The 26,953-nt window shown below is 42.8% G+C and overlaps 2 protein-coding genes across 3 annotated transcripts in view; one reads left to right on the top strand and one right to left on the bottom strand.

The window, feature by feature from the left end:
• Positions 1–5,008: 5,008 nt before the first annotated feature.
• LOC126528981 (mitochondrial glycine transporter-like) lies at positions 5,009–25,425 on the top strand. 2 transcript variants are annotated; one of them, XM_055069515.2, is made up of 11 exons: positions 5,009–5,390; positions 5,904–6,016; positions 7,011–7,098; positions 8,555–8,625; positions 11,697–11,802; positions 15,840–15,909; positions 16,499–16,597; positions 18,192–18,358; positions 20,197–20,293; positions 21,534–21,586; positions 23,064–25,425. In XM_055069515.2, the coding sequence occupies exons 1-10, from the start codon at positions 5,328–5,330 to the stop codon at positions 21,542–21,544; spliced, it is 885 nt and encodes a 294-aa protein (XP_054925490.2). In that variant the 5' UTR covers positions 5,009–5,327; the 3' UTR covers positions 21,545–21,586; positions 23,064–25,425. The 2 variants fall into 2 exon arrangements, with proteins under 2 accessions (XP_054925490.2, XP_054925489.2); XM_055069514.2 differs by lacking the exon at positions 21,534–21,586 and having other exon boundaries at positions 5,019–5,390; positions 20,197–20,289.
• Positions 15,018–26,953, bottom strand: part of LOC129384294 (uncharacterized) — a 117,284-nt gene continuing 105,348 nt past the window's right edge. The window contains exon 3 of the transcript XR_011896177.1: positions 15,018–15,388. The gene's annotated coding sequence lies outside the window, so the exon portion shown is untranslated. The remainder of the gene's footprint in view (positions 15,389–26,953) is intronic.

The following is a 26,953-nucleotide window of genomic DNA, read 5'->3' as shown; positions in this document are numbered from 1 at the left end:
TATGTGCGTCTTTTTTTATCTTTTTTTCTTAATCTCAAGATAATGAAGCGAAATAAATATCGTGTAGGAAATTATTGTTTGTTTTAATTGATGTGTACAAATGATAAGCTATGCGAAAAGGAATGTGCACGTTCACAAAAAAAAAAAAAAAAAAAACACTTGCCGGCGGTGGGAGCCGAATCCAAGGGTGTGGATTAAGCCTAATTTCTGACAGACGAACGAACGAATTTCTGCTACTACGAAATTTCCAATAAGACGAACAAGTTTACCCTCTCCCTGCGAGTTCGCCTCAACGGGAGCCTACACTTATAGTTCTCTTTTTAGGCCTATAGTTTAAAATCGGTGGGCTCGATACGGTGTACGATTGTTATCATCAATAGCGCGATGCGCCCTGCTGTTCCAGTACGGCTACGAAGCCGATGAAGCCAGCCACGAATTAATTGTGAGAGCCCTTATCCAGCCATTGCTGTAAAGAAAGGACGCTTCATAACGCGTCTCGTGACAGCGAGTCAGGCGAGCACACAAGGCGACGAGATAGGCGCATATCGCGCAGTTGACGCGTGGCACGCCCGCAGCAGACGACTCTAAACAGACGTTGTGGACGTTGTAACGACAACGCGCGCTGATGCGTAAGCAGACGACGGGAGTGGGTTGCTGACGCGATTATGCGCTGCGCCGACAAAACATCTTTTGGCACAGCGAAGGCGCACGCGAGCGGCTGACGAAATACAAACACACACGCTTATAACAACGCGTACACGTGCGCACCCACGCAAGAAAGAAAGGAAAAGACGCGCATTAATGCACGTATACGTGTATGAGTAGACATAATTGTTTCAGAAACCGTCGAAGGTGGTTGTCAGAGTGAGCGAATTCAGCAAATGCGAACCGCCCAAATAAAACGGACGCACTTGTAGCAATACAAATTGCAAAGTATATATATATATATATATATATATATATATATATATATATATATATATATATATATATATATATATATATATATATATATCGTCGACGTGTTTTGGCAGACGGCACGACAACTCCACGACGACGATACATGGCGCGTGACGGCGATAGAATGACGGCATTGTAATGCGTGACGATCATGTATGACCCGACGACGACATGACAATTAACGGCTGCGCAACTGCGCTTCCTTCTTTGTTCGTCTGCTCCACACAGGCCACACTCCTCCGAACATTCGATTTAAAACCGTGCAGAACCGGCGCACTGTGTAAGAATACGCGGTCTTTTTTTTTTTCAGCAAAACATTGAGGAACTAGACAAACATCTGGATAATTTGACATGGTATGAGCGATATGTATATACACAAGTAGCTAGTTTTATAGACTGCATGTGGTATGTCGGAGATCCTCCAGCAGGCGCCAGGAAGAAAAGATGGCGCGCGACCACGAAACAGGCGAGCCCCGTCACGTGACGCGACGTGAGCGTATTGCGCAACTGATTCTGACACGCTACCAGCAGCAGACTACTCTAGCAGACGGTAGCTGTGTGTGCTCGGCGGCTAGTAGACGACGCACGGAGTTAGGGACTGCTGGCTCATTAGGCTTAGTGGCGGCGCCGCTGGGAAGCATTATCGCATACTATATCGCTTGAGATAACGCTCGTGCGGGCTTGGCAAGCAGATCAGCGTGGCTGGAGGAATATCAAGAACACACATGCGACCGTGCATACGTAGGGAGGAGACAAAAGGCACGCCATTCGCGCGCACTTCGGCGGAAGTTGCTTCGGACTCACGATTGAAATGTGCACAGTCACCATAAACGAAGATAGAGAAAGAAGACATGGCATCAACACGCAGCACACACTACGCTACTTAGAAGAGCAGATTTAAGTAATGCTTAAAAATAGCGCCGTCAGAGGCGGATAGCACGGTTTGACGGGTGACACGGGGTAATGAGATGCTAATTAACAAAAGAAATTCATTAATTTACTTATAACTTGTTGTCTCAGCAGGCTCATCGTAGTTAGGAAATCGAAGCGAGCTCTCCGTACAACTTCGATCAACTTTTGGATCTGGAAAAATGGCATTCCGAGCGGAACCGTGACACGACGAATTTCGGCTCTCAAGAGAGCGCGAAGCCGAAACTGGGAGGCTGCAGCGAGCGCAATGCACCTCGAGGCGACGTTCTTTGCTTACGTCACCCAGCGGTGGCCAGCCGCCAGCACACAGCCAGTACACTCTAAAAACAGCTGCACCCTTTAGGGTGTATATTTGCCACACAACGATAATCGTCATCTGCCTTACCTGCATTTCCTTTCTTCGACGCGGCGAGCCCGGTACCTTGCCGGTACTTCCAAGCCACGAACGGAATGCGCGTTATCAGCATGACCGAGCTTTCTCGACAGGAAAGTAACGAGCGCAGCGTTTTTAAGAAAGGAAATGCGGGCAAGACAGATGACGATTATCGTTGTGTGGCAAATATACACCCCGAAGGGCGTAAACTTTTTTAAGAGCGTACACTCTTAGAAAAATTTACACCCTTTGGGGCGTATCTTGTCCCACAACAATAATCGTCATCTGTCTTGCCCGCGTTTCCTTTCTTTAACGCTGCGAGCCCGGTACTTTCCAGTCACGAACGGCATGCGCCTTATCAGTGTGACGCAGCGTTCTCGACAGGAAAGTAGCGTGCGCCGAGTTTTCAGGAAAGGAAACGCAAGCAAGGCAGATGACGATTATTGTTGTGGGACAAATATACACCCCAAAGGGTGCAACCGTTTTAAGAGTGTAAACAAATCGTACACCCTTTGGGGTGTATATTTGCCACACAACGATAACTTCTGTCTTGCTTGCGTTTCCTTGTTTGAAAACACTACGCTTGATACTTTCCTGTCGAGAAACCTCTGTCAAGCTGAAAACGCGCAAGCCATTCGTGACTATAAAGTACCGGGCTCGCAGCGTTAAAGAAAGGAAATGGGGACAAGACAGATGACAATTATCGTTTGAGGACAAAATAAAACCTAAAACGTGTAATTTTTTTTTTTAGAGTGTACACTCTAAAGACGGTTGCACCCTTTGGAGTGTATATTTGCCACACGACGATACTTTATAGTCACGAACGGCTTGCGCGTTTTCAGCTTGACGGAGCTTTCTCGACAGGAAAGTATCAAGCGTAGTGTTTTCAAAAAAGGAAACGCAAGCAAGACAGGTGATGATTATCGTTGTGTGGCAGATATACTCCCCAAGGGTGCAACTGTTTTTAGAGTGTGCGAAGCCGCATTTTTACGGCGAATTTGATGCCACATATCTCGATCCAAACTGATGTCATTCTAGAAATTCATTCCAAGTGGATACTAGCCTTGAAAACTCACCGGCTACAATTCGTAAATTGCCGTATGTGCTGTAATGTAATTAAGTGATGTCAAATATAGCGAATTTTCGTGTTTCGATTTCTCGGACAAATAATGTCCACCTCTCTGAATGACCCAGCTCAAGGACTAGAATTATATGTTATTATCTGCAACAGGCAATTTTTAAAAATTCCGCAAAACTTAAAGTCGACGTTCACCCTTTATAATGTCAGTATTAAACAGCACAACATTCAGAGCTTAAGTCAATATGTCATATATGCATACGACGCACTAAAGGCGTTCTTACACCGACCTCTATGAGCAATACGGACAAAAAATTAAGAAAAACTAGACGGGTTGACATCTCATTGAATATCTGCAGAGCATGTTTGTTTTATTTTTATTTATTTATTTTACCCGTGGTTTTTGCGCGAGTCGCCACTTTAAGGCACATTTTAAGACAGGAATAATTGGAGATCGCCGGAAGAAGCCTTCGTCCTGCTACAGTGTACTAGAATGGTAGTCCTGCTGTGTGCATAAAATAGGATTATGGTTATGATGATGATGGACTGAGTATCATATTTAACCGAATCTTCTGATCACGCTCAATTGTACCCCATGAAAAGTGCATTCGGATCCTTCAAAGAAGGGAAGATAAGTCTGAATGCAAGGCCTGGAGCCCGCGAGAGAAATCACTGCTTTGCGTTGGCCGTCGATCGCTGCTACTTCCTTTTACCTCTCCTGCGGGCTCATCACCTAATAGCATCTAAATATGTACATTTATTACTAGTTCGTATTCCTTCTTTTCTTTTTCTTTCGCGTCAGCGTTCGTTCTGTCGGATCCTAGGATACAGCCAACTATGGCGGTCCTACAGCCGAATTGTCATGGCTACATCATTGCCTCTGTCAAAATTCCCATTCCTTTGCTAACTCTTTCATGTATACGCCTCTCACACTTATCCACGATCTTAAGTCTCATTCGATGTACCTTATTCTCAGCTCTCTTATTCTTTGTCTCTTTATGTTTGTCTCTTACATTGAAACTTGGTAGTTTTACTGCCCTTGCCTCTGCTCTGTCAGCGATCAAGTGTGCTCATGGTCATCCAGACATGATCCAGAGACCGAGTTCATTACGCCGCTGAACGCTGCTAACAGCTCAAGACATCTGTAGGATTTTCCCTCCTTGTGTTTTCATTTTCTCCAATTTCGCATCGTCGACAAAATCAAACGTTAGAATTGTCCAGATCTCACACGCCAAATTATTACAGCTAATATAACGATAATTACTTCTTATTCGTTCCATTATTAGGTTTCCAGATACCTCATTCAGGATTTATATTGGTACATTTTTTTATTTATATAATTGCCGTTTCAATACGCTTCCTTTTGTGTTTTCGGTCCCTTTTATTTACTTTTTCTTTTATTGGCTTTAAGCCTGTCATAACTTTGTTGGTGCGGTTTCAGTTTCAGGTGCGGCAGCGTCAGTTTCAATTTCAATTTATTTGTTTATTTTCTGATAAAGAAAAAAAGGTGCCATTTTCAGAAATGTATGCCATCCGTGTGGTAAATTACACTCCGAATTTTTATAAAAACAGTGAACACTTATGACGCGTTGTTTATAAATGTTTACAAAATCACAGCGAACAACATGTTCTTTCAGTTTCAGTTTCAGCTTCAGCGTTTCGGTCGACATAAGCCAGATACAAAGCCGTTAGTTTTGACCTGTTTACTGCATTTCGCCAGAAAACACTGCACGAGTTCGCCGCGCTCAATGCAGTGCTGTGCACCGAGCGTCGTCAAGTGCGTTTCCTTCGACTTGCCCTGCCCTTTTTGCTACGTTGCGAGACCCCCCCTTGTCTGGGCAGTCGTCTGGCGTCTTATCGCTGACGCTGCGACGTCTCCCTCCGTCCTGGACGAATGGGCGTGCGGCTCGAGCGATGACTACCGCTACGCGACGATAAGGTTTCTTATCTCGCCTTGAAAAGGCTTTTGACGGCCGGCGCGCCTTCATGCGCCAGTCTGGCACCGAGGAGCGCAGCGAAAGCAAGTCCATGGCGGACGTCATCATAAGCGTGAGCTTATCGCGTTTATTTTTATAGCGCTCTCTCTACAGCGCCGATCGTTTCGATCGGCCAATTATATGTAGGCGTTGCGTTCTCTAAACTGTCCTTATCTTCGTGGCATTGCACTGGTTGAAGCCGAGGCGCGTTGCGTAACCGGGGCAGTTGACCTCTGAGCAATGCGGTGTCGTCGTTCCTGCCTGCGGGCGGGCCGCGCGTCGTCTGCTAGGAATAGTTGCCGTCTGCTCTTCTTCGTCTGCTAGGTTTGTTTCGTGATATCGGGCTTTTGGCATCATTCGACTGGCTCCTTACCTAAAAGTTTGTACGTGTACTACCTATCGTATATAGCAGCACTTGCTGAGGGGTCGCATTCGTGATTAGCCAGAATACGTCTATCGAAGCTCGCCTGGGATATGCGGCACATGCATTCATAGCAGACCTCATTATGGCGAAGTTTTATTACGAGATGCCTTGCTTTCTGAACGTGCGATGTGCATTGTAATTGTATCACAATTCTGCTTGCAGTCACCCCTTGTCAAGTCATTCCTCGCCGGCTCACTGAGCGGAACATTCTCCACACTACTGTTCCAGCCATTGGACTTGCTGAAGACCAGACTACAACAACCACAGATTTCTGGGTGCGTATAGGTGTACTACAACCAAGCCAATCAATGAACTTAGGGATTTATCTCTTATCTTTTGTGGCGAGATTATCGCAAGTATTATCTGCAGCTGAGGCCAACTCGACCGTGATTGATTGGCGACCTCTTGCATCATCTGCTTCATTTCTTTGCGTGTGAGAGTTCCCATAACATTTGGTCACAGCAATCATTAATCATTGCACCATTGTACAAAGCTATAAATCTTATCGAATCTATTGCCAAGTGGATGTGACGGCACATGCAGGCAGGTAGGAGGAGACTGGAGACAAGCTGCAAAATATTTGCTGGGTGCCCTTGTGGCCCTTAAAGAAAGGCACAACTCGGAGGCTACAATAGCAATAAATGTGGTTGTCGAATGCCACCCCTTGCGTCTGACCATCTTTATATGAGCCGTTGAACCTTCTAGATGCGTTTGCGGTGATGATGGCGTAATTTCTAGAACATACTGCAATCATCCGGTAGAACGCTTGTGAACTGATTGACTGGCCCGTCTTTCTGGAAAGATTGACAGCATTCAAGAATCGTGCATTATGCCGTATCGAAATCGTGTTCCATGTGCGGCAGCAAATATGTGATAACAAAGCCAATCAGCGAAAGCAAATGATTGAGGCTGGATTAAACTCGTATGGCAGTGTTGACAGTTGCAACATTTACAGTTATCTCGTTGGCAGCTTTATTGCACTGCCTGAGTTACTTCAACACACTTACCCCCGTATTTAGAAATGCAAGTTAAGTTGAAGCCCACGCTTGACTTGATCTAAGTGATGCCTATCGTGAACGCGCCGAATAAAACGCAGGGAGCGTCTTTGGGAACGTCAATGCCAGGCGTCACTTCAGTCAAGTCAAGCATGGGCTTCGACTTAAGTTGCATTTCTGAGTACAGGGGTTAGAACATCTTGCGCTGCACTGTCTTTTATGAAAGCCAAGTCAAATTTAATTGACACAGGTGACCTTTTTGCTCTGCGTGCAGGGAGACCTCAAGAGTGGGTATGCTCAAGCATGTCGTCCACGTCGTCAAAAATGAAAGAGTCTTCGGTCTGTGGAAAGGCACAGTGCCTGTAAGTGAGTGCGAGGCATTTGGTCCCTCAAAGTTATTGACATTAAACTCCAATCAATCAGTCAGTCAATCAATCATGGAGAACTACAACTAGCTGCTGTTGGTGGAGGCCCTTCACCTTTGCAAGGAAAAAAACAGGAGCCGCATTTTAGATTGATCATCTACAGTGTGCATTCGTCAGCCAAGAGAGTGAAAGCGCATATAACAGAAGTAGGCGTGTCCGAACAGTTCGATTTTCTAATAAAATAGAATACAAATGTACAAAAATTGCTGGCTTCAAATCTCAACTAAAATACTGACAATTTTTATGGTTGTTTTTGAGTGCAAATGTTGAAGAAAAAAACGTGGAAACAAATTGTTCAAAAAACAGATTTATTTCCTTTGGTATGCATAATGGTATTTGGAAGTGTATTCAACTGATGAAGCAGCGAGGGCTATAGAGGGAAAATTTTAATTATGTATAATGCTGCTGCTCCATGATGGTCTAGAAAAATTTTTTATAAGTGATTTGTGAGTAGGTGCAGTTTTACATTATAAATTGTCGCATGTTTGTTGAAGGGTGTTTTGGGGTCCTTTTAATAAGAGCTGCATGGTGGATTGACCTGGAATTGCAAATGGCTTATTTGTTCCAGCAGTTTGTAAATGTGCTGTGAATACTGAAAGCTAGAAGCAATAAATCTTGGAGCAAATATTTTTTTATATATTTGTTTGAGTGCTCATTCCGGTTATGAATGCATTAAAACACAAGTTTCTACACCCTATTGGCCATCCGGTGTAAATTTAGGGATTTTCATTTTTCTTACGAGAGTGAATACCCTTTGAATAAACCCTGTTTTGCCTACGATATCATGTATGCTGTCCTGAGTTTGATACCTCACAATGCATAATTAAGCCCAGGAAAGCTAACACAAAGCCCTTAGTTATGTTTTTGATGTGCTAGAGCGAAGTTCCAATTGTGGATAGTTCAACGACGTGATTAATAAATAATTAATTACTGTATGAAATCAGTTTTAATTCAAACAACATTTCATTGTTTTTTTTTGTACAAGTGCAAGTGACCAGAGTAAAGGTGGGCAATTTGTTCTAGTTTCCCTTAATGTAGAACTGCAATTGGGGATTACAAGCTTAAAATACTCTGTGTGTTTTCTTGTCTTATGTATAACATTTGTATAAGCTTTGTCATGTGTATAACAGCTGTCTGGACTGCCGTGCCTCATATACATTTTGTCACTTTTTCAAATCTGCAGCTGTTCACATGTGGAGGTTCTTCCTTTGAACCCCCCCCCCCCCCCTCTCTCTCTCTCTTCTTTTTTATTTTTTTAATTAAAGCAACACAGCAGTTCTTGTAGACCCTTTGATGCTCCTTGGCTAAAGCGAAAGTGAAAACGAAAAAAAAAGGAAGTTGGAGACCTGTGGAGAATGTTGTGATGCCAGATATTTGGCTTTCCTGTTTTCAGTCCATCGTTCGCTGCGTTCCTGGAGTCGGATTGTACTTCTGCACCCTTCATTTCCTGAAGACAAGCCTCCAGTAAGCATTAAAAAAAAAAATTCTTCAGCGCTTTTCCTTCTGTATAGGTTTAGAGAGCAGCCACTTTGCAAGCAATAACAACTGCAATAGTGCTAAGAGAAACCTATCATTCTTGTATAATGCAGTTCTAGACAGTTCAACTGCTTTCCATCTTTTTTTACCACATGATGTACTGCATCCATGACGAAGTATTAACAACAAATCTTGCTAGCCAATGTAACATGTTGATTTTTCAATGGAATGTGCTGGTTATATTGAGGCCAAACAGGTTGCACTTCAGTTTATCAGATGTTTACAGATATATTTACTGATATGTTGTACTTCTTGAATGACTGTATACGAGAAAGTTGGGCAGTAATGCAATGCTTCATAAGGACGAAACCGCTTTACTTGATTGCTTGACTTGAAGCAGGCACCTTGGTTACAAATGCATGTCTTGCATGCCTGTCAAGTTCTTCATTGTTTATCTCTGATCACAGTTTTCAAGAGCAGCGAATTGGGACCTAAGTTTAGGCATTCAAATTTGTGCTTAGTATGTGGTCATATTTTTACTAGAGTATTTGTACATCAAATTTTAACTTTATGTGCACACTTCATTCACTTTCATGCTGCTTTACATTGGTTTGTAAGAAAGATTTTGCATGAATTATGTGACAGTTGAAGTAGTTTTCTTGCTTCTGTATTGGATAATACTATATAATTGAAATTGGTTTCCGCTAATGCGTATCTAAGGGAGTGCAGGCGTTTACTGGTCATTAACCTAGCTTGCCACAACATTCTCCCTGGCTTAGCGTCCAAGAGATTGTCTTTGTTGCTTTGCCAATCGCCTCCAATCTCGTGAGCAAGGAATGCGCAAGTCACGTCTCGAGCTGTCTTCGCAGTTGCATTTGGCATCCTGCCGTACATCGTAGTCTGGCTATCAGTCGCGTGCATGTCTCGAATGACATGTTATCTGCGGTTGCACCATCTTTGTTGAGATATTACGATAGTCTCGAGAAACTCCCTCGTCCGAGGTGTTGCTGTAATCTTCGTCAGCGTGCATTTTGGTGCTCACTACAGAGCTCTGCTGGCACTTGACAAATGCACAATATTGAAGAAATGGTTTAAAATTTTCAAAATTTACAACATCAAAACTTTTTTTTTCTTTGCTGTCGTGTATAAGCTATAAAAGGGTGGTAGACTGAACTAGTTGGCACTCCATTCTTATTGCAAAATTCTGGGACACTAAGCAGGGAACGGGAAAACAACAGACAAACATGGGTGCTAACATCCAACCGAGGTTTATATTGATATACAGGGATTTTATACTGGTTAACAAAAAAGTAGTGTACAGGCAAGAAGGCCGGATAAGAAAACAAGCACAGGGAGCTAACACAGCATAAAAGAAAGCAAAAGTATCTAGGTCCAGTGACAGATACAAAATAATTACGATTACCAACTGTACGTGCATGCCAGCTTCCTCCATGAAACGCAAGTTCTTGCAGTATAGGGACTTCATGCAGTATAGGGACTTGCAATAAGTAGAAGCCTAACACTAAAGTTTTCTTTTTCCCTTACATTTGCTGCTTGCACTGTGAAGGGGAGCTGCCTGAATGGAATGCAACAGCTCTTGAGTCTGCTTATCATTTATTTCTCTACTCTCTGCAATTCTCATGAAGTTGATTTCTGTACAATGGTTTATCAGTGCTTGAAAAGCTCTGCATTGTCTTGCGACACTTGACAGCTGCAAGATATCCATTTGTACGCATTGATCGCTTCATTTGCTCTTTCTTTCTGTTTTTCTCATGAGTACGACAAATTTTGAAAAGTGTTCTGGGGGCCAAATTTTCCTGCAGTTCTTCTCCCAGTCGCATTTTTTTCCCCTCACTATTTGGTATTGACTCGTGGGACTTCTGCATTTATCCACTTTGAAAGTCTCTTGACCTTTCTAGAAATTCTGGTGAGAAAGGATGATGGCAGCACAGAGTTGAATGTTTGTGCACAATTGTGTGAACATGTTCCGTATTTTCGTATGGATAACACTCTCGTGTATGTAACTCGCACCTCCAATTTAAACACTGAGGGGGAAAATAAGCCTAGCATAACCTGCCTGCCATACGACAGCTGTCAGATCTTAATGAAAGCAGTTTGGCACCACCATCGGCACCAGTTAGAGCTCTGGAAGCAATTTCGCTTTCTATGTTAATTTGTCGTCGCATTCGCAGCTGTTCTCTCTTGAAGCGTGGCATGTCCTCGCAGCAATGCAAAGCATGTTAAGTTTAATTGCCTTCTGGTTGGGCTTCACGGCAGTGCACTTCACATTTATAAGTACAGTCGAACTTGAATGTAACAAGTCTGGGTCAAACAAGTTATTCTCTATATAGAAAGTGTGAAAGTTACTGACCGATACCCTTGTAAGATAATTGCCTCATAATGAAGTGGACATCGGATATATCAAATATGGCGAATATGCCGCCAGCCCTCTAAAGCAACGTGCATGCCATGAACATAATGTACAGGGTAGTTATTAATCTTTTTTGTCATGATCGGGTGAAAATTGCTGCCTACTACGCATGCTATCATATTCAGTAAATTTCTTATCCTTGATTATTTCTTCCACTGGAGATAACAGATCCGTATATAATGAACGCATCGCAGAAGTTCATTTAGGTTCATTATAGGCAAGTTTGGGTATATCGAATTACTTGGTACATCAAACTCTTTTTATCATATAAGGCCATTTGTTATAACCACGTTGGACTGTATACACGAATTCTGCCTTTGGGTGCGTCTTCACAGCAGTCACTTTGGCATTGCCGTGAAGCTACACATAAAGGCAAAATTTGCATGCAATTTCTATCCCAATTTGGTACTTGAAGACTTTGAATTTTCTTGGTGTGGGTTTTACATATGAAGATGTGGTACTATACGAGAAAATGTAGGAGCTTTATTGTGCGCCACCAACCTGATGCAGTGATGGGCCAGCTTTAAAACTGAGCCTAGTTGGTTTGTGTTTCAACAAGAATGGCCAGCAGACTCGCAGTGAAAGTTTGGCTTTCGACTACAGCAGGAATAATGGATTGCCTTCGCAGCCTTGACAACCCAAGCTCAAGCGAAGCCATGTTCCTTGGTGCCAGTGCCCGGTCCATAGCCGGTGTTGTGCTGCTGCCGGTCACAGTCATCAAGACGAGATTCGAGGTCAGCCTCATTGTTTAGGTTATTATATCTTTTGTTTACGGGATTCCTGCGGCGCCGTAGTGGCATTACTGTGGGGATGGGGGAGCAGGGGAGGGGGTGCATAGACAGAGTCCACCTATGGAGACATAGCTGAGCAAATTAACTGGGGGAAATCGAAATGCAAAGTACAATATCAAGTGGCATAAGCCATACAAAATCAGAGTGTCCATTGAATAGAGCATCATAAGTTACAAGGACGAAAAAAAGAGAAGGTTACCAGAGTGCTGACAGCACCTTGAAAGATACATTAGCTCCAAAGGATACTCTGTTTTGTTAATGCCGGTTCTATTATAACGTATAATGATTAAAAATTTCAAACTATGTTTCCGCCTTCCTGTTGATCAATTTACCTTGATTGATTCAGCGTACCATTGCGTGCATGCGTCGAATGCTGCTTGCAATCTGGGCCACCAGAAGCGTGATACAGGCATTTGTGTTGCCTGTTCTTAGCTGTAAATGTTTGTAATAAAGAGTTTTAGTACAGTGTAAAGCAGGAAATGCAAGGATTCTGCATTAGCGTTGCATTGATTCACACTGGTGCACGCCCAGTACACTAGCAATGCTGGGGCTCTTGCGAGCTTACGCAAGACTGGTTCTCACTGCACTCATCAGTGTATGATAGCGCTAGCGTTGCGCCGCCCACTAATGCTAACGTGAGCGTTTCGCACTGTACTAAACCTCTCTAATAGATACAGTGAACAAACGTGTTCTCAACATTTACTGAATTTACTAACTATAGCATGCTGATGTCGTACAAGTAAAATGCTCTAAGTGGAAAATAAAGCAATATTTAGTGTCGGAACTACCCTGAACAGCTTCCAGCTTGCTCACACAATGGGAAACCTTGGCACAGGCAATGAAAAAACAATAAAAAAAGAAGAAAAAACGGAAGAAGAGAAGTTCGAGCAACTGAGCGGTATTGCCTAATGCAGCCAGGACAGTACAATGTGTCAGAAAGTAAAGAACGCTCATGAAATTACAAAGCACTTTCCAACTTTGTAACCTCCTTTTAGAACACTGTAAGTGCAAAAGTGCTGCATGGCCTTCTCGATGGGAAACTGCTGTAACCTGTGCAACGTGCAGTGTAAGGTGTTGGAAACCATTCGGTTTCTGCTATCAGACAGCTGACGAAGGAAAGAAATCAGAGTTTTGCCGCAATGCCTACCTCTTGCAATGCCTACCTCTCGTCAAGCGTGGGTCTTCTTTTCTTTTTTTTTTTTGGTCTTTGCAAGCTGAATCTACAATTCTCAGAGCCAGCAGGCACAATCTCCTGCTGACAAGCGGCACTGATAAGGGCGTGTGTGTGAGTTGGGTTGAGGCTCCCGCTATCTCGGCGAACAAACTGCGCGGATTTCGGAGAGCCGCGAAAGCCTTTTTATTTCGTTTCGCGCACTCATCGAGGAAGTCGCACAATCTTTCTGCCTCTTGTCGTCAAAAGCAGCATCTGCCCACGCCCCCCCCCCCCCCCCCTCTCCTTATGCCTCTGCCAATTTTTCTGTAGTCGAGTGTGTCCACTTCATTGGCTCGCCGCAGACAGTGTGGTTAGGAAAAAGAGATACCTCCTGTCAGGTTTTCACCTGATGAACCATTCCAAGTGAGCAAACTTGATTCAGCTTCGAAGAGCGGTCTGAAGGAGTGTCACAACCAGTCAACACCAACAGACAATACACTGCCCTATCGGTAGGGTGAACAAGCAGATAATGGGACAAGTGATGCAAGCAGGAAAGATGTGCTAACAGTGTGCATAAGTTGCTTAGTCAGCTGAGCTACTTAATGTTTTGCACTTTTCTCTCATATATATATATATATATATATATATATATATATATACTATAAAAGAAATATCAGGAAATCATGTCCAGTTTATTAGAAAAAGAAATTTAAAAAATAATTGTCAGTTCGAGACCCACCGAGGTAGATTAGAGGCTATCTCGAGGTTGTGGGTTCGATCCCGGCCACGGTGGCCGCATTTTTATGGAAGCAAAAATTCAGGAATGCTCGTGTGCCTTGATTTAGGTGCACCTTGATGAAACCCGGCTAGTCAATATTAATACGGAGTCCCCCAATTATGGAGTGCGTCATAACCAGGTTGTGGTTTTGGCACATAATGTCCCAGAATTGAATTTATTTGTCAGTTCAAGGGCTAAAAACCATCACTCAAAATCGTATTTCCAACGAGAGCATTTATGCCTCTCACAAATTACCCTAGTGTACGGGTCCAGGGAAAACGTGGGGAGGGCAGGAGATGGAAATTCAAGACGATTAGCAAAACGAGAACTAAGTAATAGCAGGAGCCAACATTTCGACAGGTGGACTTGTCTTTTTCCAGGCACCTTGAAAGAAATGAGTCCATTTGGCGAAACTTTCGCTCCTGCTTTTGCCTTATTCCCATTTTGATCATCGCCTAGTGTTTGGGGTGAGCCAGAGATAGTCTCCTGTTTCAGTGGCATTTTTCTATCGCATTGATGGTAGAGGAGGCCAGTCGGACACTTCTACCCTCTGATAAGTGATCTTTCACGGTGAAGCTGTCAGCTGGGATCAGCATGGCTGTCGCCACCCGGAAGCCCATCGGGCGTAGTCTGTAGCCCGCCACGTTTCGAGCAGACGCCTCTGGTCGTTCACCTTTGGTTTTGAGAATGCAAGCACGAGGATGCCAGCACGTGGTTTTATGTTTGTGTGGAGCAGTGAGAGGCAGGAGGAGGCTTGGAGCCGATATGTCCCCTTATCTCTTATTGCCTATCTTGTCTCTGACGACAGACACATGACTGTCTGCCCCGCTCCCCTGTTCAAGCGCCAGACCACATCTCTTCTCTCTAGGCAGTTCCTTCTCCCCAGCAGGTGCAAAGTGTGGAGCATGATAAGGACTCTCAGTTTGATATTTACATTCACGGTTTAAGGCATGTTTGTCTAGGAGAAAAAAAAGCGCTGCGGTGCTGTTGGCAGGCCCTGCTTTCACGTGCCTGGAAAAGGAGTCGGGCACATCACAATCCATGCTTTATGTTGCCTTATCGAGGCATGTCAGGGTGGTACATCTATGGAGGAGTCGTTCCTGACTCATGCACGTGAAGCGCCGGCGGAGAATTTTAAAGTTTGACCATATCAACGATAACCCAAACCCCCCACTTGGTGGATGGATTTTCCCGCACTTCCAGAACCACTGAGTGACAACATTCATATCCTTACAAAAAGTGAATTTATTTTGCTTCTTTTCTTATGGAATATTTTTAAACTTGCCCATTTCTAGAAGACTTGTGAAGTATTTCCTGTGTCTTAGCTTGTGAGCTAAGGCATGGAAAATGTGTAGACACAAAAAGGAAGGGCAGGAGGTGGTTGATGTCCATGCTGCACCAATGTCTCTTGACGTCATTGCTGTCCTCACTTGCTGGATCACCACTTTCAGTAGTTGATGATAACAATGTTATCATCACATTTTCATGCACAATGTTTGCATGCACAGGCTGCATGCAAGCTGTCAGACCCACGTACAAGTTGTCAGCTCGAAGTCGTGGATTCGATCCCAGCTATGGCGGCTGCATTTTGATGGGCCCTGAAATGCAAAGAACACTCCTGCGCTTAGACTTAAGTGCACGTTGGAGAACTGCAGATGGTCAAAATTAATCTGGAGTCTCGTAATGTGATTGCAGTTTTGGCACTTAATGCCTTGTAATTTATTTATAATTTCTTACTTTAAATTTATCGAACGTGAATAGTAACACTGGCAGTGTTACTAAAACAAGAGAAAGAAAAAGGAGGGAGGTTTCTGCCCAGTGCGCATTGGTTTCAATGGTTTCCGTCGTGTCTCATTATTTCTTTACTTGTTATGCTTGTGCACGAGCAAGTATAAATGTGAAATTTACTGGGATAATGCAAAAAGCTTGTGAATAATCCTAACCCCCCTCCCCCCACACACACAATGGTGTATTTCGTAGTCCGTATGAGTAGCTCCGAGATGATTAAATGCCACAATCTTTTTTTTTTTTCTTATCTCATACTTTCAGAGTGAAGTGTACCACTACAGGACTATGAGTGAGGCCACCAGAGACATCTACAGGACAAATGGACTACGAGGTAGGCGCTGCAGCCTTACTTAAACACCAACTGCGAAGAAATTTCACTTTGGCTAAACTGGTTAAAAATGAGTAGGTATGTCGGAGCAATCTTTGCAAACCTGCAGTGCTGGTGATTATGCAGATTTGTCTTACTGTTAACAGCCTTTATGTACTAGCTCCTAAGCAGACAACAAGGGCGCCTCGTCAGATGTGATGCAAATCCCAGACCATGGGCTCCGAGACCCTTCAGCATGCCGCAGACATTGCCAGATCTTGGAGATAATGGCCAGGTGCTGCGCTGTTATTTAATATTCAGGGTTATGCATCATTTACAGTGAGTGGCTATGACATAGTTTTTTTGTTCTTTTAAGTTTAGTATCAAGTATTTTTTTTCTAGCGTTTCCTGATTTGCATTTCTAGTGTTATGTTTTGCACACACACCATTTTTCGTGCACAATGTCACTGCAGTCAGCCTTTAAAAAAAAGCAAGTGCAGATTGTGTGTGCTTCCTTCACTTTTTGTTATGTATACTCTTGACCTTTCGCTTGGTCATTCACTTCGCTTGCAATGCTCACTGTACCTGAACTGACCATTGTTCTAAACTGCAGGTCTTTACTCTGGTCTTATTCCGACTTTGGTTCGGGACGCTCCATACTCGGGAATCTACCTTGTCTTCTACGTCCAGGCCAAGCGCTTTGTCCCTGAAAGTGAGTTTTCCCATGCACATGGATCAATCAAAACAAAAGCGCATCCTGTTATGTGCTTTCCATATCCACTGAATGCCTATGTGCTGGCTGTACTGCTTGTAGTCGTCGGCGTCATCATCACCAGTGGTCTTTTCATGTCAACTGCAAGACAAAACTTGGAGGTTAACAAGGAAGCTTGAAAAGAAGCTAATGATCGTGCACTAAGTGATGGATGAAAAATCGTAGATGTGACATTGCGAGATGTGCAAGATAGTTCTTTAAGGCTGCTGCCTTAAGAGTTTTTGGGGACAAAGATAGTAGCTTTGATGAAAAGTGTTAGAGTGCCTCTGTCCTGTCTTTCTTTCACATTTGAAAAAGCACATGACCCAAAGGTGCCATAACTTCAGTCTGTGCCATGTATTGATGCTTCTCCTAAATTGTTTTGAGTGCAGTGTAATGGTGCTGCATCTGTCACGTGCACTTTCTCTTGACTGCATTCGTGTGCTCCTAATTACTTTTACGATTCAGTCATAACGCTGAGTTTGTTGATTTGAGGATTACCCACTGCTGCGGCTCTGTGTGCATAGCATTCTGCTTCTGTTTACTACCTTACAGGCTTTATCCCTAGAATTGACCGCTTCGTTTGAGTGGAGTGCGGTAACATTTGTATACCAAGCATGGGCACATGTGAAAGAATCCCGGGGTTCAAAATTAATTTGAATTCCTCTGCGGTGGAGTCCCTCATAGCCCACTCTACATAAAACCACATCACAGATTAATTTGAACATTCGGCGATTGATTGAATGATTAATTTACTAATTAATTAATTAATTATTTATTTAATGTGCACTCAAAGCTCATTGCACTAGCACTTCTCACATTTCTTCCCCTTAGCAGTGTAGTCCACACTCCCATGTCTACCTGCAGAACCCCATAGCTTGTGAGCCACCATGGTGGGTAACTTGAACGTTTAAATTTAACTCAATATGGAATGGATGTCTCGCATTAAGGAATAAATTTAAGGAGCACATTAAAAAGTGACACATTCTGGACAGGGAACAGCACAAGCGCTTACTATTAAGTGACATATTTTAGGAAGAAGTAAACGCACAGTTCAGGGTCTGCACATGTGCACAAACAAACACGAGGGGTAATCAAAAGGAAAAAGAAGCCCGGCCACTCCTTTATCAGAACCAACAGCCTCGTCAATTTAGCCTTTCACATGCCCACCATGAGCTGTCCTTTCACTCATTTCTGAAATGCACCAGCCGTTACTGACAGTTGTTAGTGAGCACTTGTGCTGTTCCCTGCCCGTATCTTTTTTTTCTTTATTGTGCTCTTTTATTTTATTTCGTATCATGAACCAACTCGCCCAACAACACGTCTCGCTTTAAGCCTTTCTGTAATATGAGTACATTGATGGAGGTAGTATTCCTGGTGAAACTCTGCCGTGTTCGAGATCGAGATCTGGAGCTTTGAAACATTATTCTGGCAGCCAGCGCTCTCTAGTGTTGGGGAAGGAGGTTGTCCCTCATGTTGTGGTGAAAAATGTTGGAACCTTGTTGCAGCAGTCATCGGCTAATGAGGCCCTTTGCTGCAAATCTCGCCCATCTAGGAGTGAGGGAGGGGAGCCACCTGGTGGCCGCCAACTTCACATGCGGTGTGGTCGCGGGCCTGCTCGCCTCACTCGTCACGCAGCCGGCCGACGTGATCAAGACCCACATGCAGCTGCAGCCGGGAAAGTTCCGGAGTATCCTCACCTCCATTCTCCTCATTGCCAAGGTGTGTGTGAAGAGCTGTGGAACCATGGAGGTTACTAGGTTCCTGCAGTGCACTCATTTACGAGGGGCGTTCGCAAACATTGTTTCATCAGTACCATAAATTTGGAGCAGGCACATGCGATAGGCATCAAAATGAGTGCACGTCTCTCTACTTTTAGCAGAATCCAAAAATTGTGTTCTATATAGGACCGCGAAACACCCTTAGGGCGTCAAACCAAAAATGGCAGTGTTAGTTAGTAAAGCTGGTTGAAGCACAAGCAGTGATCCGCTTTCTGCATTTCAAGAGGCACGATGCCGAAGAGATTCATAGCCAAGCTGGTGACGTTGTATGGTGACAGTCACCGGGCACTCTCACCAGCTCCGCTGTAATCTGCATTCCTGCATTTTGTATGTATTGCAATAGGAAAAGTCAGAGTTGGCCTCAAGGTAAAGCTACCTCTTAAGTGAATCCTAGCCTGAGTAATTGCTGCAGGAGTCCAACTAGGTTCTCTGTAGTCCAACTGGGTGCAACTGTGGTATGGAGCCCAGTTGTGTGGACAAAACGTTTTCTATATTGGCCACCAGCAGCGGTTGTATAGTACAGGGCAGAGCTCTCGCAGCAGAGCTGAAAAACACCGACTGGTGCCACTGGAAAATGTTGGGCATTACTCAAGTCACCCAGCTATATTACACCTTTCAGGTTTAATATTCTTTGTGGAATGTTGAAGACGAAGGTAATTAGGGCTGTTCTCTGGCTCAAAATGATGTAGGACTATGGTTGTAGTTGAAGTTCGCTCTTTAGATTGGTACACACTGACTCAAAATGGAGTAGCAAGCATTGGCGTAGCATGTTTCATGCTGTTACTTTATCAGATTTATGGGAAGAGCTGCACAAAAAGTAATTTCATTACAGTTTCCATAGTATCATGAACAAGCACAGAAAGTTACTTCTGCCAATTTATTAAAGGAGAAGGCTTTGCTGAGACACCCAACGTCCTCAGTAATTTATCAAGTATTTATATTTGTAAATAGCACAAAAAAACCAGGACAACAAAAAGGATCGGACACACAAATGTGGTATCCCAAATGAAAGTTCATTAATGAAATTAATGCATCCTCTTTCATACAGGCAATGGTCACATGACTTCACTGTGTGCAAACAATGCAGATGGCCACCTTAAACAGAATGTGAAAGAACAAGGCATGATAAGCAGTAGAAAGAGTGTTGATTGGCATGGTGACCTGTCCCCCAAGAATAAAAAAAAAGTCACTCTTGTACAGCGTTACCGATAGCACAGAATAGCAGTTCTTTTTGCCCCATTTTCAAATATGGTGAAATAAAGTGAGACATTGACCACGAAAGATTCAGTAGACGATGTTTCGGCTCCCGTGACGTTGACCTCACTAAATCTTTTGTGGTCAGTTTCCCATTTTATTTCGCCACATTTTATGCTGACGCAACGAGATTTTGTCACACCCTCACTTTTACTTACAAATGTGCATTGAAACCGACATGCCCAGTCCTCTATCACGTCACCATTAAGTATACCCCCAAATCCATTACAAAAAATTTCACCCAGGATGCTCTAAATTAAATCCTCATGATCTTGTTGTTCAGTGAGCTGAAAATTAAAAAATATATAATAAAGAAAGGAAATGGCAGCAATCCTCTGCATACGGCTCTACAAGGTACTTGCTGATGCAGTTGGGAAGATGCTGCGTTGATGTTTGACTGAAATGCGATATGTTAACTGCAGTGATTCAACAGTCATCCGAGCTTTTTCATGTTACGGCTACATGCGGCATTGTGCTTTGGCGAGTATTGTCACAGATGTGCTGCACTGTCAATGGCACTTGCAGGAGGAGGGCATGGTTGGTTATTTCCGGGGGCTGGTGCCAAGGATGCTGCGAAGGACGTTGGTCACTGCCATGGCTTGGTCATTCTACGAACAGGCAAGTCGTGGCCCTTGCTTGGTTCCATTGGTGTGGCCGTGATTAAGAACCACCTTGTGAATATACAGGCTGAGCAAAAGTCCAACGACGTAGACAAAATGAGCATAGGCTACCAAGAATGCATTTTGTTTTCTCTCATAGCTGTCATGTATGTGTCCTTTTGGGTTCTTGGTCTATTTAGATGCCCATATACCATGCCAAAAGGTTGTCGTTTTTAATAGACTATGTTCGAAATCGTCAACAGTAATAACCGTGTGGCAGCACTAAGCAAGTAAATCCACTCTTGAATGGGTCATGGGACAAAAAATACTTGAAACAGCTTGTCATGGCTGTGATAAAGTAGAGCACTATAATAAACGAAAGAGGGCACCACTTGAAGATGGGACTTGGTCGATTTCAGAGTTATCATCTGGGCAAAACAGACCCAGGTATATGTGAAATTACCATCAGATAGGTCTATGACGTCACACTGACATCAAAGCCTAGGTTTGCGAAAAAAATTCAAAAGAACATTCAGTTTCTATTGTGCTGCAGAAATTTTGTACAGTTGACTCCCATTAATTCAAGCCTTGTGGGACCTCAAGATTTGGTGGAATTATTGCAAAGGTAAAATTACCAAATGGTGACAAAAATTAATGAATGCACATCTTTTTTTCGCTTGAAGTAGCCTGTAATGTCTTTTTATTTGCTTCTTACTCATCAAGCATGACTCAACCATCATATGGTGGAGAGCGCCGAGATGTTTAAATGCTGCCTCAGCGTTGGACTGAAAAGTTCCGCAGCATTGAGTCTAGCCTCAACATCAGCCATATTCGTGACATGGCACGAAAGTGGAAATAGATGACTTCATGAGTGGAAAGAGCATGAGACACTAAAAAATAAAAATGGAACAGCTTAATGCCTAGGGATTCAGTAGCATCATTTGATGAATTTCTTGTTTTTTAAAGCTTTTAATAACCGTTGTGCTCATTAGGGTGCTGGTGGGGCTGAACTAACTGAAGCAGCATGCTTTACATTCGAACTAAAGAAGTTATTTCGTACCTTCTTGCTGGGGAATTCGAGTGTATTCAAATTAAGTGAAGTTTCAAATTAACCACAGACAAATTAACAGGAGTCAACTGTATATTGAATTTTGAATGGCTAATCTACAGAGTGAATTTAGTGTTCTTCTGTAGTGTCTCATTATGTGCTGAAAGTGATACAGTTGTCTCATGGTACTCTTGTGTTGTCTGCTTTTCAGGCAGTCACAACATGACGTCTGCTTTCACCTTGGCACTGTTCTTGTCTGTGTTGTGTGGCAAGTAGTGTCTTTTGTCTGCTTTTGTTTTTGTGATTTGCTTGGTCATGTGATGATGTGTCTTGCTATGCCGTGATTACTGTCGCATTAGTAAACACTCTCTATGATAACATAAGTGATACACTTCAAAACTTCTCCCCAAAATGCTAGCAAAAGCTTGGTGAAAAGTCTTTCTTCTGTTTGCACACAGCAAATGGTAGTTTTTATTAGGGGAATTTTAATACCTTTGGCTTGAAATGTGAGTAGAAAAGAGGACTAAACATCACATAAATAGAGCAGTCTGCACTTCACAAGCTTTTCAGCGCCACAAAATGTAGCAGTGTGTTCATCACAAGTAACAATGTCACAAAATGATGGAACAATGCAAGCAACAAGTGTGACAGTGTCACTAAACAAAACCGTGTGCACTTACCAAGTGTGTCAGCATTGCAGGTTAGAATAATGGAGCAGTGTGCCACACAAGTGTGACAATGTCACTGAATGGAACAGTGTGCACATCATAAGTGCATCATTGTCACAAAATGTAGCTAATGGCTCACCACAAGTCTGTCACAATATGGATTACTGCAAGTGACAAGCATGACAGTGTCACCATTGCAGGCACAGCGCACATGCAAGTGCATCACATCACAAAATGGCACAATGTGCACATGTGACAATGCCCCAAATGTAACATTCTGCACATGCAAGTGTGTCAGCAGCACAGATTGTAGTAATGTGTACATCACAAATGTGTCAATGCTGCGAAATGAAAGTGTGCACGGCACGATTGTGTCAGTGTCACAAAATGGAACATCCACACGATGAAGGAAGTGGCATGACGACGCTAACTTGGCTGTGCGTTCATCATTAGTGTGATTGACACAGAAGGCTTAGGACAGGACACTAGCAGATAGTGAACACCAGTCAACATCCCATGACTGCATCTTACTCAGACCGGAAGTGCATGATGACTGTAAGGGCCACTGAGGCATGCATACAGGCCATCTTTAATGCACTTTCCTTTCAGGCATTGTTGAATCATAGTCACTGCACTTGAGACAATGCAGAAAGGCTTCTTAATTGTGCAGTGTGTGGCATTCTGGGTTCTTTTACTCATTCCCTGAGCAGGCCCATTGTATCTTAGTTTTTAGAGCTGATTGTGACATAGCATGTGTTTATAGCTAATGCTAGAGGAAATGAATGTTTACTTAGTTTATCATTGATCTTCACCAGGGACAAATGAAGAAATTTGTCTGCAGATATTTTATCAGGGCAGCTATAAGATGTCCAAACTTAAATGGATGGTGCATACAAAGAGAACATTACAGGCATGCCCAACATGCGCGGAAACTTGTCATGTCTGTCAGGTCAATGTGAATCAAGAACTGTTAAGCGACATGGAAACTGCATCAGTGCTCCTTTTTCTCAATGATGCATGGACTCTGTGTATATTGCACAATGCTTACAGATGGGCTCTTTTTCATCTATTTTGCAGGTTACCAAAGGATTCATCAAGAAGTGAACGAAAATCAGTTTTTCAGTGTGCCAGAGCTAAAACAAAAAAGTCTTCATGCGAAGTTTCGCACGGGCAGTGACAATCCTGTGTGACCCTTTGGCCTCTAAGCTCAGACTCTGTCCTTGTACTGCGAATTCCCAGTGGAATCAACCTCCAGACTCTATACCTCACTGTACATACATCTCTCACTGTTTGTTACTGAATCTAGTCGTGCCCTTAGTCCAGACTCCTTTGCCCACAAGCATTGTTGGGTAGCATCTGTGATTCAAGCCAAGGTGGTTCGTGGTGAGGTGACTCGCTGGAGCTGTGGTGGTTTTGAGAGAGTTTTGCTGACTTGTACTGACATGTTGTTTCATGTTCATGTTGTTTCGTATGGCTATGTCTCGTGTGTAATGAGCTTTCCTTTTTTCATTTCTTTGCTGCCATAGCTTCTTTACAAGGTATCTAACCGAGCACATTGCTTGTTCATTCTTGAAGCACTGTAATGAATCACTTGCCAGCCACATAAATTACTTTTTTTTAAGAGGGAGCTTTAGCTTGGGTGCTCCTATCTAAATGCATGTAAAAGGAGAATTAGTTTTTCTCGGCAACCTCTGCACCAAATTTGACGCGGTTTTTCGCATTTGAAAGAAAAACTTAAAATCTAGTGACTGTTGGTTTCAAATTATTTATTTAGATTGTCATTTCTTTTATTAAAAATTTGCAAAAATCAAAAATTTTCAGTAAACGAAACTATCAAGTTTACAACTCTTTAAGTCAGCAATGAAAAATGATATCACAATACTGTGAATTGCATATAATAGTGCAGCTAAAGTGGACAAAATTGATGTGTTACACATGAATCTAAAAAAGAAATTTGCAATATTGAAATACAGCTTTTGCAGACATACACAGCGTAACGAGTTCATGTAAGCTATAAATTGACATATCAAATTTGTCCGCGTTGAATGATCTAATGGATGCCGTTTATAGAACCGCGATATCTGTTGTTGATGCAGAGATATTAATTTGTAAACTTCGTGCTTTTGTATTTTTCAACCTTTCAAATTTTAGAAATTTTTTTAAACAACATTCAAATCATAAATCAAAATTCCACTTGCAACAGTCACTAGAATTTAACTTTATCTCTCAAATGCAACAAAGTTAATTAAACTCGGTCCAGGGGTTATCTCAGAAAAACGAAAAAGCTCAAGCATGTGCCAGCGAGGCTTTTGTTATTCTAAAGGAACTACTTGCAGACGTTGATGCATGGTGGCTGAATGAGTCTTGAGGACCTTCGGAGAGTAATTGCAGACTGTATGCAACTTTTATCATGCTGGAAAACACTATACACATTGCTGCAAAAGTTTAAAGAATTTGGAGACATGCAAAGCTAAATATTTTTGTTAGGCTGGAAGCAGGAAGTTGAGTGCTGCAGTTGTGTGTTATGTCTGCCAGCACACTCAGATTTTTGTAGCCTACATGTTCCATGACATCTGTAACCCTTGGTAACATATGCTGTGGTCTCTTCCATGATTTGTCGATGCAACTTTATTAGGCGTCGGCTATGTATAGTGTGAGTCGCTTACATGACTGCTCATACGTCCACATTTTTTTAGGGTTGGTGGGTGGTTCGTATTCAGTGTCATTGTTGCCTTGCACAAACTGCACTTCATCTGTGGATTTAGCCAGTGGCAAGCTAATGAAATGAATTCTAAGGAAAGCGTTACATTGTTTTTGTTGTCATTGAACCATCAGCGTTACCTCATTTAGGTTGTCCGTATCTACAAATTTAGCCAGAAGAAGGGTTTGTTGTGAAATTTATTCAAAAGAAAGCAGGGCATTGTTTAGCTCTTTAACTTGGCAACAGGCAGGCGAGGGTTGTGTGTGAGTCGGGATGTCTTTACAGTTGCAAGTGAAGATGCAGTCCTGCAAGTGCAACCTGTGAAAACGTTTTGTGGCTTACGCAATGTGACTGTTGCAGCACTGTCTATGCAACTGTTTTCTTGCATGCCATGCAACATCGATGCTATTTCTTTGTGCAGAGTTCTTCTTGCATGTTTTTTGTACATTTGTACAGATGGAAGCATGATCTTTTTACATCTATTGGCTCTGAAGAAGTATCTGATCTGTTGCAACTAAGCATCACACTGAGCAGGTTGTTGTTAACTTGGCCTAATCAGCAGCGCTTTAAAGCTAGCGCTACACTTGTGAAGCAGACATTACACTGAGCGCTTATCATCTCTGATTAGTAGCCTGTGCCTTCAGATGCTTTAACTAGAGTTATATTATGTATAGTTGACAATTTCTTGTAAAGGACTTTGTATTTTGTAAATACACATAAAGATAATTTTTCATCGTACGATTGCTGTTGTCGCTGTATACTGCAGTCCAATGCACACAATATTAAATGCTTTTACTTTGCGATTCGACTGCTACAAATACATGGAATTTCAGACACCACATAATTGTACATCCGTGTTGCATGCATGCATGCAAGCTTTATGAAAACACTTTTTCTTTTTTTTTTTCATATTGTATTTGCGCAGGCTTTCAGTCATCCACACCAAAACAGTAAAAAGGAAAGTGGGACCATGTATGCATTAAATTTGGTTGCATCTGGAACTTGAATTATAGAATGAACAAGACAGCATACGACGAATTCCAATTCTCGTAGCTGTTCATGGCTTTTTATTTTAAAAATTCGGGCTCATTTAGCAGCTGTCAAATAACCCAGGAAGCACAAGTTGGCTACTAGCTAGCTTGTACAACTTGAGCCGTCTAGAAGCAGCTAAAGCTATGTCAAGTTATAGTTTAGACCTCTTCAGGATGGCTAGCACTTGATGTCTACAAGCCATATGCTTCTAGCCATTGTGTAGACAGTTGCTTAAAAAAAGTGCCCAAATTTCGAAGGCATTGTCAGAGAAGATCCAAGAAAGGCTCAACAAATTGGAGGGGGCGCGACACGGTCAATTTTGTAAGCGCGGAAGCTGCCGGCATGCTTCGGAAAAGGTGAGAAGATAGTTGTGTTGATAGGGCATATGAAACCCCTTGTAGCGTAATCAGCACCACAAATGGAGCGCGCGGAATCTTGTTCTTCGTAGATTTGCTATCCATGCTTTGAAGCACGTACGTTCGCCGGTTCAAATCTGGCGACACATTAATAGCGTGCTGCGACTTGCAGCCTGCAAAGGATCGAGGTGCGCAATTTAAAATGAACATAAAGAGAGTAAAATTAAAATACATAAGCTTAAGAAAAGACTATAAACAACTTTCTTCAAGCGCAGCACGGGTACGTAGCAGAGGTGGCGCGCCACACGCAGAGCTGCCCACTGCCAAAAGTCGGTGGGGCGCCTCTCATTGGGCGCTCACGGTAAGACTACAAATGAAGCCGTGCAGGGTGATATGGGCTGGACAAGTTTTGTATTGAGGGAAGCTCACAGTAAAATTATGAAGAACGAATTAAGAATATGGCAGAAAGCAAGTGGTCTGGGAGAGTGTTCAGATATTTGTACAGGAAAAACATTTATTCACAATGGAGGAAAATAACTAGGAAGCTTACCAACAAGTATGCGACCGGTATGGTGAGCAACATGGCGACAAAGAATGTTGAGCGGAAAGAGAGAGAGGCGGGAGATAATGTCAAGGGGGGCTGCAATGATAAAGAAACCTGCCATGAGTAACTAAACCTAAATGAAAAAAAAATTTAATCGAAGCGAGATCAGGATCTCAGAACATGCACTTATAAAGCGAAATACAAGGAGGAAGAATCATGTGCGTATTGCGATAAAGCTAGGGAAAAGGTGGAGCATGTTTTTTAGAATATGAAGACGACTGCCGAGCGATCGATGGCCTCCTTGAAACACTTGGATTCAGCGAGAGCAGGGGGT

The sequence above is a fragment of the Dermacentor andersoni genome, chromosome 8, assembly GCF_023375885.2.
Source record: "Dermacentor andersoni chromosome 8, qqDerAnde1_hic_scaffold, whole genome shotgun sequence".
Lineage (NCBI taxonomy): Eukaryota > Metazoa > Arthropoda > Arachnida > Ixodida > Ixodidae > Dermacentor > Dermacentor andersoni.
Note: the sequence above shows the minus strand (reverse complement) of the source record. Positions and strands in the feature narration are given on the sequence as shown.